The 15,174-nt window shown below is 53.2% G+C and overlaps 1 protein-coding gene across 2 annotated transcripts; it reads left to right on the top strand.

The window, feature by feature from the left end:
• Positions 1-2,838: 2,838 nt before the first annotated feature.
• LOC122378999 lies at positions 2,839-4,980 on the top strand. 2 transcript variants are annotated; one of them, XM_043360798.1, is made up of 2 exons: positions 2,839-3,637; positions 4,193-4,980. In XM_043360798.1, exon 2 carries the CDS (start codon positions 4,240-4,242, stop codon positions 4,876-4,878), a length of 639 nt encoding a protein of 212 aa, XP_043216733.1. In that variant the 5' UTR covers positions 2,839-3,637; positions 4,193-4,239; the 3' UTR covers positions 4,879-4,980. The 2 variants fall into 2 exon arrangements, with proteins under 2 accessions (XP_043216733.1, XP_043216734.1); XM_043360799.1 differs by having other exon boundaries at positions 2,839-3,531.
• The last annotated feature ends 10,194 nt before the right edge of the window (positions 4,981-15,174 follow it).

Below are 15,174 nucleotides of genomic sequence, written 5' to 3' on the forward strand. Positions count from 1 at the left end.
CTGAAAACACCGGCCGTTTGCAAACTATGACCTGAAATATCAGACCGTTTGAAAACGACCTAGTTAGTTTCGGCCTAGCGGATCCAGGGGGGCCACGGGGTCATGCCCCCAAGCCTGAAAGGGGAACAACATATATTTTTTGTCCCCAAAAACACTAAAGAAAAATGAATGTGAGAAGGGCGTAGTAGGTAGAGAGAAAATACCGTATCATTAAAAATCTGTGAGCTTGATAAAAGTGTTGGTCTTGTCTTCACCCAAGAAGTTCTTATTGCACACTTTAACCATGGATGAAAGAACCTTCATCCCCAGGTTCTCCTTCATCCATGCATGCTTTAACTCTCGATCGACGTGTGAAGTTATCGTGTAAGGTATCATGAAGCCGATCGCGACGAAACTTTAGTACCCTCATGGTGACAAATTCTGAAAATTTCATGACCCTGACCCAAGTGAACTTTGACTTGTGGCCTATTTCTCGAGACTGTTTGGCCATGTTGGAGGCCATGTTTGGCCGGAATAGCGATTCGGCGTATGTCGGCTCACATTATCCGCGCTTTTATAGTCTTTTCGTGGTTTATAACGCTCAAACATGTGATATGATGTTGCTCCCACGCATAAGGGCGGATGCCAATGTCACCTTACGGTCAAGTCAGGTCATTGACCTTTGATGACCTCGGTGCACTTTTCCGAGTTTAACATGTTTCTAGGATAGTTTCGTTTAGCTGATTTTGAATTTAGCATTTTGCAGCCATTTGAACATTTACGAAGTGGTTTTGATGCCTTCGTATCATGTTACGTAGCTGCCAGTGGTAGTGGACACCTGCTATACGGACGCCCATAAGTACCCCTACTGGTTGATCTGACCTGACCTGCCCCGACATGGCCTAAACGCATGAAGACATTATCTATGATCCAAACTAACATGAAATTTGTGATCAGCACAAAAAAAAACGTATTACAACCTTACTTTAGGAGGTTCTGACAGGTCCTGATTTTCCCGTCTTTTGGGTCTGTGACCTGACCTGGGCGGTGTTTCACGGCACGCTGCCAGCCGCTGCCAGCGCTGATGGCACTTTTGGTTTCAATGGAGACATCAACAAGCCTATACCCACAACACTACCGAAGGCTGACCTTAGCTCGCAGAATGCGCTGTCAGCGGCTGTCAGCACGACCGTGAAACACCGCCCTGGAAGGTCAACCAATGACCAAGGACCTTAAAATCGGGTATCATCGGCTTCGTCTCGTCACTCACGGGCAACACGCCTGTTTTTTTTTCCGCGAGCTCTAGCTTAATCAGGGGCCGAACGGCAGGGGGTCCAACCGACACCTCCCAGCCCGCGAAGGCTGCGCCACGCACCGACCCGGAGCGGGCTAATTGGTCGACAAAAGCAATTTGAAGTGTTTTCAAAGTAATATTTAGGCTCGGGTTGGGTGGGCTACCATTTCTATTTTTTTTTATTTTTAGTTTAAAAAAATATCGTTTCAGGGCTGTGACGAAAAAATAAGTGGCCTAAATCCGATGAGAAAACAGGATTTGGGGGTACCCTAGGTTTGGTTACTTGCAGGAGTTGGCCCCCCCCCCCAAAACGCAAGTCTGGATCCGCCAGTGCCTATGGGTGGTTATATAGTGAGGATTACCATGGAGGATTGTAGGCTCTGGTCTGGTCTGTGCTTTTCGAAAGTCGCGCCGCCGAGCCGTTACCCGACATATCATTCCGGCGTACTCCAGCGGGAATGATAAGCCGTTACCCGACATATCATTCCCGCTGGAGTACGCCGCGGCTGCGTGGCTGCCGGCGGCATCGCCCTCGCACGTCGAGCTGATCGATCGGGAGCTGCGCGCGGCCGCGCGGGCAGTGACCGGATGCACGGCATCTACTCCGGTGCACGCCCTGATGTCCGAGGCCGGCATGACAGATGCCTGGTCCAGGAGACAGGCACTGGCAGCGAGAATGGTGGGACTCGCGGCGTCCCTCCCCGAGGGAGACCCGCTGAGGTCGGTCGGGGAGGCGGTCGTCCCTCGACGACTCAAGACCACAGGATGGCGCGAGGTGGGCGCCGCCGCGCTCGCGGCGGCCGACGCGCAAGACATACCCGTCGAGGCCCGCCTCCACCACACCCTGCCGCCGTGGGCCGACAACTCTACCGTCCACTTCCATCTGGACCTCGGCCCGCGGGCCAGACGTGCGGCCCCGGAAGACGTTCGGCGTGCCGCAGCTGAAGAGCGTATCCGGGAGCTACCTGAGGAAGCCGTCTGGATATGGTCGGACGGATCGGCGGAGGACGGCGTCGCCAATGGCGGGGGCGGCGCCCTGATCCGCACCCCAACCGAAGATGACTGGGAGCTGAGGGTCCCTGCTGGCCGCCTGTGCTCCAGCACGTGCGCGGAGCTCGCCGCGCTGCTGGCAGCGCTGGAGGCAGTCGCTGAACTGCCGAGAAGCGCGGGCCTGCCGGTGGTCGCCTGCCTGGACTCCAGGGCGGCCCTGCTAACGCTGGCTGCAGGCGCCTCGGCCCAGACCACAACACTGGGTGCCAGTGTGTGGACCCAACTGCTGCGCCTACAAGCAAGCAACAGCTCAATTCACCTCCAATGGGTACCGGCTCACTGCGGGCTCCCGGGTAATGAGAGGGCGGACGCATTAGCGAAGGAGGCGGCCGGGATGTCCCAGCGGACGACGCCGGTCGACGCCCGCACCCTCACGCGGGCTGCTGCGCGGGTCGCCGGCAGGGAGTGGCGAGCGAGCCGGCTTGCGGGCTGGTACCGAGACGTCATGGCGGACCGCGCCCCCGACCCGGTCCGAGCCGCTACCAGGGAGGAGGCCATCGACATACACCAACTCCGATCGGGACACTGGGGACGGTCGGAACAATATCTCCACCGCATTGGGCGCAGACCGACACCCGAGTGCGCTCAGTGCAACGACATCACATGCCCGGCGGGTCGATGTCTCGTCTGTGGCGAGGCCGCGGACACCCCGGCGCACGTACTACTGGAGTGCCCGTGCCTGTTCGGCCCCCGCCTCCAAGCGCTGGGTAACATCACAGGCACGGCCCGAGACGTACAGCGCGACGACGTGGTGGCGGCCTTGGCCGCCGGCTACGCGGCCCACAAGAGCCGCGTGGCTCCGTCACCGCCTCGGCGGTGACCGGGAGGAACAACAACAACAACAACAACATATCATTCCAGATCAATTTGTCAAGTTATATGTTACCTATCTTCCCTTTCTGCACACGATTCAGGTTCAGACGCAAGAGATCTGTTTAGGACTTGCTGTCTTGCCAAAGTCTTGCCTACCTAAGCCCAAATAGTTGCTGCTCTGATAGTGGAGAAAGCAGCTGGTTCTGTCGGTGAGACGTTCGCATTTTTATTTGCTAGTCAATATTTGTTGTGTAAGTGGCGCAGCCGAGACAAAATAAGCTGGTGAACTTTGTAATAGGGTAATAGCCAAGGCCCTATATACCGTAATAGCCCATTTTTCAAGTAGGGCAACTGAGCTGTTCTGCGGGTTCAATAACAAAAATTCAAAAAATCAGGTGAGATCCCCTGCCATATAATCTGCAGTGAAGTTATTTTCAGTGGGTTGTGACAAGGCAGTATATACCGGTTGTGAAATGTGAAGACTTGCACTGACATGTTCAGGTGGGTTTGGCCGGATCTCTGTTTCTCTGCCTTTTTGTAAATATTTGTATTTTTGTAAATGAATTGAAATTGTAGAAACCACAAATGCACCGGTTTGTGATGTGACTTTCCATTTTTTTCACTTTTTAGTCCCACTTTGCCCAGTTGAGTCGGCTGCCCCTGGGCCAGGGCCCTGACTTCACTCATCATCATTGACAGATAAACAAGAAAGCTGATTTTGAATCATTTTTTAGCATTATCTGTCATTTGCATGTCATCTGTTATTCTGTGCTTTCTGTAATTTTTCACATTTCTCCAGTAATTTTCTGCATTTCTTCATTTGAATACTTGAGTGAGGTTCTTGTCAGGCCATCTGTAAGAATCATGGTCAGGCTTTGTTTCTGTTTGTAACTTATCTTTTGAACTCAGTCTTTACCCATATTGATGTGGTACCTATGTAATTTGGCACCATACAAGCGAAATGTTTTAATTCATTGCTGAATCAAATCCATTATTATGGCTTAACTTTTCTATTTAATCAAAATATATTTGTTTTGAAACTTTTTGTCTCTCCAGACACAACACCAGAGACGAGACTCCGTGGGACGCACAGAGTCACAAGGATGGTTTTGTCTCGTGAGGCACAGATCCTCCTCTATGTGCCAAATTTGATTGGCTATATTCGGCTGGCATGCCTTCTAGCCAGCTGGTGGTGCTGGGCAGAGCAGCCCGGACAGATGGTGCTGTTCTACGCTCTACAGGCCACTCTTGATGGTGTGGACGGCTGGGCAGCGCGCCGGCTTCAACAATGCTCCACGTTTGGTGCCTGGCTGGATGTAGTGTTGGACAATGTGGGTCGAACCATGCTCTGGTCGGTGCTGTTTGACTGGGGGTGGCTCGTCGCCTGCCTCGAGTGGCTGTGCTTTGTCTGTAACAGCGGCGCCGGCGGCCAGTGGAAGGCGGCCATTATCGCCGACGGGCCGCCGCTCTGTCGCTGGGTGATGGCCGACGGCTTCAAGACGCGCTGGGGCGTGCTGGCCATCGGCGGCCTGCACGTGCTGCCCATCTGGCTGGTGGGCATGCGGCGCGGCCTGTTCGCGTCCACCAGTGGCCCACTCGGCTGGCTGCCGGCGCCGCTGGTCGTGGCGTGCCTGGCGCTGCTGGTGGTGGGCCGACTGCTCTGCGCCCTCGTGGAGCTCTGGTGCATCCTGGCGCACGTGCGTGCCATGCTGCGAGAGGACGCCGCCGCCGCCGCCAAGTGAGGCGCTGACGAGATCGGCAGTGCCTGACCGTTGGCCGGAGTCACTGACCTGGGACGCTATTATTGGGTGAATAGATGTAGCTTTGTTATGCTGGGATTGTTATGAAATTTAAGTGCCTATCTTTAGGAGGCGTATATTATCAATGCGAATTTTGTAGATGCTTTGCTAGGTTGAACCGGCGTTATGTCAAGGGGCAAGCAGATAGTTTATATACCATTTTATTTTGAGAATAACTTACCTGCTCATAATATGCTCTTATACTGAGTAGAATATCATTAATTGTCGAACATGCATCATATGGTTGGCGGTTGCAATGATTGCATCAACACTATGCATAATTATTGCATGTCGTATTGCATCAAGGAAAAGAGGACCGTTTAGGCACCAGCGGTACTAGCAGTTGTCGTGTTCGCCGTGATTCCGCAGCAAGGGTTGACGATGACATTCATATGCTATAGAAACCTATGCATTCGAGCGTAATATTACGTTTACAATGTGTTGATCAACTTCGAGGATCTAGGTTTATAGGTACATATTGCATTATATAGCTTGGTTTATTATTATAAATCTGTTGAGCTCAATCAACACATGCGAGATTGAAAAGGTTTCGGCGTGTCGGCCGCTCAATTTTATTGTGATCATGCCGTCCAATTCCGTCAGCTGTGAAAGCCTCAACCCGTATTCGACAATAATGTGCGTTTACGGTGTGTAATTGTATTCCAGGTTGTGTTATGCATTCATATTTTACAAAAGGTTTATGTAAGGATGACAGTACATTCCCATTTCCCACAGATGTGTCAACATTCTTTTGTCATCGAATTACTGGTGAACGTACAGCCCTCAGCAGACTGCGTGGTAGGTATTCTTTTTTTGGAAAAAACTGATGATAATAACCCAAAGGCTACGTAATGAGTCGGTCGGAACTCACTGCAAATAGATGCGCCATGCTCTACTCCTTCGATTGGGTCCATCATTAAGCAAAGTATAGGTACGCCTTGTGTGGCAATAAAATGCAAAAGTTTGTTTTGGGGGCAAATGAACTTTTTGGTTTTGGGGGCAAACTGGATGGAAAATAAATACGATGATAATGTCAATCTAAGGTGCGGAGTCTCATGCGTCTTGCTATTACGATTTCCGAGTGACCGATAGCATAGTATTTGCGTTATTTTCGGTTTTGTCGAAAAAAAGAATGCCTACCACGCAGTTTCCAGATGGCTGTACAAAGATAGCCGATACGTTTATTATGGCCAGTGTTATAATCAGTGAATGTTGACATTGAGCTGACTACCGCATGCAGTGGCGTACGCACATACAGGACATTCCGTGCATGCCCTGTCCCTTTGGCTCATCGTCCCCGGCGCCCTCAGTGACTGGCGCCCCTCTGTCCAGTGTTGGCGCTCCTCCAGTCGATAGCGGCGCGCTTCTAGTTGATGGCGAAGCCCCTCTGTCCAGTATTGGCGCTCCTCTGCTGATAGTGGCGCCCTCCTAGACGATATGGTGGGCCGGTGGCGCCCCTTTGTCCAGTATTGGCGCCCAGGCGCGGATCCAGGGGGGGGGGCGACGGGGGCGGCCGCCCCCCCCCCCCCCCCCGCCATCCGAAAAAGGCGCCCATATCCCGCGGCAGAGAGGGCGCCCCGAGCAGAAGAGCGGCGACACAGCAAAGGTTCAGCAGAAATAGGGCGCCTCCAGCAGAAGTTGGGCTCACCAAGCAGGAGAGTGACGCCCAATTGCCTATTCCCAGCAGATGAGAGTCGCCCCAGCAGCAGATGGGCGCCCCCAGCAGAAGAGGGCGTCTCGTTACAAGAATATAAAATACCTTCTGTTCAAGAGGGGCGCCCCTGGCAGCGGAAGGGCACCCTTAGCAGGAGACGTGTCCCCCTGAAGAGGAGCGACGCCCCAGCAAAAGGAGAGAGGCGCCCCCATTCCGAGAAGATGGGCGCCCTGACAGCAGCTGGGCGCCCCAGCAAAAAAGGAGCCCCATAATAAGAAAATGGGTGTCACTGGCAGAAGAGGGGCGCCCCAGCAGAAGAGAGGGGTCTCCAGTAGGAGACGGGCGCCCCAAGCAGAAGAGGGGCGCCCCAGCAGAAGAGAGGCGCCACAGCAAAAGTTCATCAGAAATAGGCAGCCTCCAGCAGAGGTTGGGCCCGCCAAACAGGATATGGGCGCCCCATTGACAATATCCGGCAGAAGACAGACGCCCCAGCAGCAGATGGGCGCCCCCGGTAGAAGAGGGGCGCCCCATTACAAAAAGAAAAGGAGTATATTCTACCAAGAGGGGCGCCCCTGACGACAGCGGAAGGGCAACCCCAGCAGAGGGGCGGTGCCCCAGTAAAAGGAGAGGTGTGCCCCGCTCCGAGCAGCAGAGGGTCGCCTCGCCCCAGAAAAAAAGAAACAGGAGCCCCATAAGAAGAAAAGGGGTGCCTCTGGCAGAAGAGAGACGTTCCCCGCAGTGGAAGGGCGCCCCCACAAGAGTGGCGGCTCCAGCAAAAGAGAAGTGCCCCCTGCAAGAGAGGGGCACCCCACCAAAAGTTGGGCAGAAGTGGGGCGCCTCCAGCATAATTTGGGGTCGCCAAACAGGAGAGGGCCGCCCTATTCACAGTAGAAAAGACTCCTCAGCAGCAAAGGGGCGCCCTAACAGAAAAGGTGCACTCGTAGTAGAAGTGGGACGCATCAGGAAGAAGAGGGGCACTTCTAGCAGAAGATGGGCGTCCCAGATAAGTGGGCCGCCTACAGCAAATTGGTCGTTCTTAGAAGGAAGAAATGAGGCAACTTAAGCAAAGTGGGTCTCTCCATAATGGATTAGGCGATCCAAGCAGAGGTTGGGCGCCCCCGGGAAGTGAGGCATACCAGCATAAGTGAGACGCTTCCAGAAAAAGGAGGGGGCATCACCGGGAGAAGGAGGACTGCACCAGTAAATGGAAGTCACCTTTTTGCTAATATCTTTTGCTAGGGTAGCGGTGCCCATCTACGACCCGTGCCGTGCTGGTGGTCTGAGTTTTCCGTGTCCTGCTGGGGAGGGGGGGGGCACACTCCCTCGTCTAACTCGGCTCCTGGGCCGCGTAGTGACACGCGATAAGCGGCATTTGAAAGATCGTCAAAAACAGGACGAAAACAAAACGGTCATTTTTTAGGTCAGGTCGAATGTCAGGTCACCAGAGGTCATCAAAGGTAAAATGTTGCCTGTTTCAACATTTTTCCGTTTTCGAAGCAGCGGCACATAACTCGGAAACCAATAGAGCTATAGCGCCGCAGAAAAGCGCATTCGATAGCCCTTTTAAAGGTGTTTCTGCAAGCTGCGCTCAGATTTGACCTCAGGTCAACGGTTTAGCCTTCAGAGGGCAAAAGACTCTAAAAATAGCCTTTTTACGAACAATGTTTTCCTGCAATAACATTTGACTCAAGAGAGTCTCGACATTACGTTAGCCAGCATTGCGTTTCTGTCGTCGAGACACGTCGAACAAACTAAAGGTTGACCTTATGAAGGGTAATTTTGAGAATTTGACCTCAGGTCAAGGTCATGACCTGACCGGAAAAGGTCATGCTGCATAGCAGTCGATGCGTATCGTCGAGCTGAACACAGCTGAGGTGTTTTTATCGCTCTAGCTTGAATCTATCAAAAGTTATTTTAAAAAAAACTGCTGCGGACCTTTCATGACATGGGATGACCTCTGGGACATAATGAGTGGTCACACTAGGTGCAATGTTCTTATTCAGCGTGTTAATTTTATATGTATCCCAATGCTTGATATTGTCTAGAATGGCGCTCGTCCAAAAGAGATGCCTTTCAGTTTTCTCCCAAAGACTTAATGTGACGAACTGGTCTGTACTGTATTGGTTCTCTCAGCACACTGACGGCCCGCGGCCCCAACCGGCCCGCGGCCGACCCCACCGTGCCCCAGGGCAGACGGCGGCAGTACACATACGCGCTGACGTTACGGCAAGTGACGTCACCGTGACCTCACCGATCCGTGACAGAGCAGTAGAGCATCAAGGCAGAGCAATACACTACACTCCCCCTTCCTTAACTAAGCACTTCCTCGTAACACTAGTACAGGTAACAGGCCATCACATCCCACTCCCTGCCTGATATAGCTCAGGCGCTCTCCGCGTTCGAGTCGAGCGCCGCAATGTCCGCTCCACAGATGTCGCCACCTCTGGATGAGGCCCAGTCCCATCCGGTGAGCTCGGCGCCGGACACGTTCCAGGAGCGGACGACGGCCAAACGTCCGCCGACGGCTGCGGCGGCCCACCCGGCTCGAGTGACGACGGGGCGGAGACGGGCGACGGCCGATGCGACGATTGAGCCGGTACCCCCGGCCGCGTCGGCGACGACCGAACATTGGGCGGAGGCGGCTGCTGAGTGAGCGCCCCCGGCCGCGACTGCGACGGCTGCACGGCGGACGACAGCGGTGCCGGCGGTGCAGTCCCCTGAGACGCTCCACCTGGTCGCCCGGGCTGGACAGCAGCATCGGACGACGGCCGCCGGACCTCCCGTGACGCCGCCTCCGGCGGACTGATCGGCTCAGCTGACTGCCGCCTCCTCAGCTGGTCACCATGCCGTCTCCAAATCCTGCCATCAAACAAACGGACCACGTAAGACACCGGGCCATCGGTGCCGACGATCACCCCAGGCAGCCACTGCAACCCAACAGCGTAATTTCTCGCGAACACCGCATCGCCAACCAGCATTTGCCGACACTGAGCCGTTCGGTCAAAGTACGCCCTCTGTCTGTTTTGCTGCTGAAGGACTGTCTTGCCTATATCTGGAAACAACAGATCTAGCCGTGTGCGAAGCCTGCGACCCATCATTAGTTCAGCGGGTGTCACCATGGTTGTTGAATGAGGTGTTGTGCGCTGTCTCATCAGCCATCTGGTGAGTCTCAGGTCCCACGGTCCGCCGCTATCAGACTCCCTTTGTAAGGCCAACTTTACCTCCTTGACGGCTCGCTCTGCGAGACCATTACCCTGGCTGTGACGGGGCTCTATCGTGCGATGCACAATGCCGTTCTCTCTCAAGAATTGTTGAAATTCAGTCGAGGTAAAAGTTGTCCCATTATCGGTGCAGATCATATCCGGCAATCCCCATCTCGCAAACATAGCCCGGAATTTATTGATCGTCGGAGCCGATGCGGTACTGTACATGACTTCTGCCTCTATCCACTTAGAATGACTGTCAACAACTACCAACACATACTTCCCCTTCTCTGGCTCGGCAAAATCCGCGTGAATGCGGGACCAGGGTTTCGTGGGCCACGGCCACGGATGTAACTCACGATGCGGTGGCGAGTCACGACTCTCCTGGCACGCAGTGCACCCTCCGACGACTGCTTCCACATCCTGGTCGATGCCGGGCCACCAGACGACGCTCCTCGCCAACGCCTTCATCTTGCCGATGCCCGGATGTCCGACGTGCAGTTCCATCAGCACAGCTCTGCGGGCAGCATCTGGAATCACAACACGATGACCCCATAGCAGAACCCCAGCCGTCAGTGACAGTTCATCCTTTTTAGGGGCGAAACATTTGAGCGATTCCGGAATTTGAGTGGGCCACCCTCCAAACTGTACAAGGCGCACGACGTTCGACAACACTGGGTCCATGCTGGTCAGCTTGGCCACCTGCTTCGCATCTAACCAGCTTTGCGCTGTCAACAGCTCCAACTCTTCAGGCTGAGGACCTGCTTCCCCGACCTCAGCACCAGACCAGTCCTCATCTGCATGAAGAACCAGTTCCTCCGGCTGCGCTCCTTCAATGTAAGGACTGGGCAGCCTGCTCAGCGCATCGGCATTGGCAATCTCATGTGTTCGCTTGAACTGAATGCGGTAATTATAACCAGACAGTTTGAGAGCCCAGCGCCTGATTCGCCCAGACGCCATCTCAGGCAACGCCTCATGCTGCCCAAACAACTTGAAGAGCGGCTTATGATCCGTGACGAGGAAGAACGGTCGAGTTACCCCGCACAGATACTGGTGGAACTTGGTTACTCCCATGATGACCGCCAAGCCCTCACGCTCAATTTGACTGTACTTTTGCTCTGCTACAGACAATCTTCTAGAGGCGAAAGCGATCGGCGCCTCTACACCATTATCATCGAGATGAGCCAATACTGCAGCGACCCCCCTGCATGATGCATCGGTGGTAAGAATCAGCTGTTTTTCTGGATCAAAATGAACTAACAAAGTGTGGGAGGCCAGAGCGTCTTTCACAGAATTAAAACTCTTCTCTTGTGAAGGCCCCCATGTCCAGCTGGCCCCTGCCCTTAAAAGGTCATACAGGGGAGACAAGACCTCGGCACGCTGCGCTATAAATCGCGAGTAGTATGTAACAAGTCCGAGGAAAGACTTGAGCTCAGTCACATTAGCGGGGCGGGGGGCATCCACGATAGCCTTCACCTTGTCTGACGTCGGCCGAATTCCATCCCTGCTCATGTGATGTCCCAGATACTCCACGCTGTCTTGAAAGAACGCGCACTTGGTCTCCCGAACTCGGAGTCCAGCAGCCTCCAGTCGACTGAAGATCGATCCCAGCACCTTCCAGTGTTCTTCCTCTGACTGGCTGCCAACGAGCACATCATCAAGGTAAACAACCACATCTGGAATGCCGCTCAAAACGCGCTCTATCTCCCTCTGGAAAACTCCTACAGCACAGTTTACCCCAAATGGCATCCTGGTGTACTGCAGGAGCCCACGAGAAGTGTTGATGGTGAGAATATCTCGTGAGTCTTTATGTATCTTAACCTGATTGTAGGCCTGTGCTAAATCAATTTTGGACCAGACTTTCTTCGATCCTAGCTTTGCAAACATTTCTTCTGTCTTGGGCAGTGGGTACTTGTCAAGTTTCACAGCTCTGTTTGCAGTCAGTTTAAAATTCGCACAGACACGAATGCGCCCGTCAGGCCGCACGACTGGTACAATGGGCGCTGCCCAGCGGCTGTTCCTAACTGGGACCAGCACACCACTAGCAATGTCTGCGTCTAACTGATCCTCAACCTTCTGTTTGTACGCAAATGGTAAAGAGCGAGCCTTGAAAAACTTAGGAACAACACTTCTGTCGATATCAAGCCTGACTTCTACACCTTTCAATGTGCCCAGCCCCTCACGAAACACAGAGCCATACTTGCTTTTGAGTCGTTGTAGATGTGAAGTCCTCAGCGCGTGCACGTCAGACCAGCAGATCTGCATCTTCTCCAGCCAGTTCCGACCCAGGAGGCATGGAGCCGATCCATGGACGACCACGATCGGGAGTTGCCTGTACAGCCGACCATTGTACGTCACGTCAGTGCTGAATTCACCCAGTACAGGTATTGTGTTGCCAGTAAACGATCTCAGTTTAACGGGGCTGCTATTCAACTTCGGACGCTTTTGAAAACGACGGTATGTGTGTTCATCAATCAATGTGACACCAGCGCCCGTGTCTAACTCCATGTTAACCTGCGTGCTACAAATCTGAACAGGGCACCAAATAGGTGGCGAGCTCACCTGGGCGCGGTTAACCACATACACCGGCTGACTCGGAGTCGACAAGTTCTCCAGCAGGACCGGCTCCACCGCGCCGCTGTCATCATCAGGCTGCTCTCCAGACACTCCCTGGTGGTGAACTGAAGACGCCTGCTGCCGGCAGCATCTTGAAATGTGACCCTGACGACCACATGCGTAACATTTGGCGGACTCGAATCGGCATTTCCCACCATGCCGATTGCCACAGCGCCAGCACGATCGGCCGTACTTAGCTGAGTCAGCTGATGTCGGCGCGTCCCTGTGCCCGGGCTGGGCGCTTCTGATGGTCCGCTGCGGCCCACTGGCCACCCGGTTAGCAGCCGCGGCCACCTCTCCGCTGAAACAAGAAGCCTCTCTCTGCACCGCCTCCATGGCCTTGGCCTGCTGCAGGGCAGATTCCAATGTCAGATCAGACTTGCTCAACAGCTCTCGCTGACACTTGACATCTTTCATTCCACATACGAGCTGGTCCCTGAGCGCCGTATTCAAATAGTCACCGAAATTACATTCCTTGGCCATTTTCCTCAGCGTAGCAATATACTCACTCACAGACTCATTCGACTGTTGTGTCCGCTTGAAAAATTTGAACCGTTCCGCTATTTCCACGCTTTGAGGCTTGAAATGCCGAAGCAAACTGTCTCTTATTTCGGCCAAGGACGCATCAGAAAGCCCCACTGGGTGTAACAGATCCTTAATTATATCAAACGTGCCATGGCCTACAGTTGACAGAAAAACAGCCTTCTTCCGTTCCGCTGCTGAGATCCCATTTGCCTCACAGTAAAAATCAAACCGTTCCAAGTAACTTCCGATTCCTTCATTGCCCGGATCAAACTCACCCAACGCTCCATGTACCATACTTGTGCCAAATGTTCCACCTCCTCTTCAAGTCCAGTGATCCTCGTCGCCACTGTGACGAACTGGTCTGTACTGTATTGGTTCTCTCAGCACACTGACGGCCCGCGGCCCCAACCGGCCCGCGGCCGACCCCACCGTGCCCCAGGGCAGACGGCGGCAGTACACATACGCGCTGACGTTACGGCAAGTGACGTCACCGTGACCTCACCGATCCGTGACAGAGCAGTAGAGCATCAAGGCAGAGCAATACACTACACTTAATTATACCTACCTACCTAATGGAGACGTCGCACAACTGACCTGACCTTAGATCACAGATATCGAAATTCCGAGATATACATTTCATGGATAGTGTTGCTTTCATCAATCGCTGAAAGGTTCAAAGCAATCGTTCAGTCGGTATAGCAATGGTAAGCATTTGAACTTTTTCTTAGGCAAGGTCACTTGGCATAACCTGGTGACCTGACCTTCCATCACCCGCGTCAGACATTTTTACAACATGTGCAAAAAAGATGCATGATAAGGTATGCTGAAAATGGCGGCGCTGCGCGCAGCCGTTTTTCAGATATTTGCGAAAAACCTGAGGGGGAGCGCGATAACGCCCCCTAGCACGGCGCGGGCTTTTAGCTCCCGATTTTGACGGTTTGGCGCCCCCTTTGTATGGAGCGCCCCCGGATTGCCAGGTCGCCCCTATTTCGACTTGCCGCCCCCCCCCCTCCCGAAAATTCCTGGATCCGCCCCTGTTGGCGCCCCTCCAATCGATAGCGTCGCGCTCCTAGATGATGGTGGGTGGCGCCCCTCTGTCCAGTGTTGGCGCCCCTCCAGTCGATGCCCTGGTCCTTCGCAAATTCCTGGGTACGCCACTGACCGCATGAATATCAATAACCATATACCATGTCCATGACGTCAACGCGTTTTGTATCCTCGTCTTATGAACGGGCATGCCAGCCGCTTATGAGAACTTGTCATTGTGCCTTAGCCCTTAATCTACCGGCAAGGCAATGAGTGTTACTTGGGCTCATATAGCGCTACATTGTTTCAGGGTCTTTTTTCGTTCAACTAGCTGGTCAGCGCTTACGATTGTAGTGTGCCTTGCCGCGTTGTTATCCCAGCAGCCTTGTGTCTTCTGTGACGGCTCAGAGTCGTGATGACAGTACGGCTTTCTGCGCAGTTCCGGCGCCGAGACTGACAGATGTCGCTCAAAACCGTTGCCAGTATAGCGCTCAGTATTTGTCATTCCGCCGGTGGCTATTCAGAAGAACTAAGAATATATGTGTGGATAAATTCAGTGAATCTTTGCTGTGCTATTGTTTGTGCCTGGCGCAGTTTGGCTCTGCATGTACGAGATATGTGGTGTGGAAAGTTCAGGAGGGAAGTCACCTTAACATCGATTTGTGTTGATGATAATTGACTGCGGCAGTGTTGGGCGTTGCACTTCTTAGCCCGCGCCCCGCAGGAAGGGGGGCCGAAACGGTTCCCCTGTCCTTTTCCGTCGATATCTCCTAAACGGCTGGAGATATCGCCACCAAACTTTCAGGACACCTCCGGGCATCAATTTTACACATTGTGACCTAAATTTTTCCAGAGGCTATGATAGGTTGGCCAAGTTTGGTTGGTTGGCCTGGTTGGCCTCGTTTTTTGGCCAAGTTATAGCGAAAAAAGTGTTCAAAAATGATGACGTCAAGTTTTCAAACTCAATTTTTGGCAATTATAGACCTCGTAGGGCAAAACAAAGACCACCATTAGACTCCCCGTGACGAGCTGCATCGAATCGATATCCATTTTATGCAAAAATATCAAATTTGAAATTTGACCTAATTTGACCTGACCTTGAACCTGACCTTCACCAAAACGTGACCTAGGCTGGCCCCAAAGGCTGTCTCACCCACATAATCGCATTTGTCATGTAAAATGGACCATAAAACATGTATCACACGACACTTTCAT

This window comes from Amphibalanus amphitrite, unplaced genomic scaffold (genome assembly GCF_019059575.1).
Source record: "Amphibalanus amphitrite isolate SeventyFive unplaced genomic scaffold, NRLGWU_Aamphi_draft 000069F_arrow, whole genome shotgun sequence".
Taxonomy (NCBI): domain Eukaryota; kingdom Metazoa; phylum Arthropoda; class Thecostraca; order Balanomorpha; family Balanidae; genus Amphibalanus; species Amphibalanus amphitrite.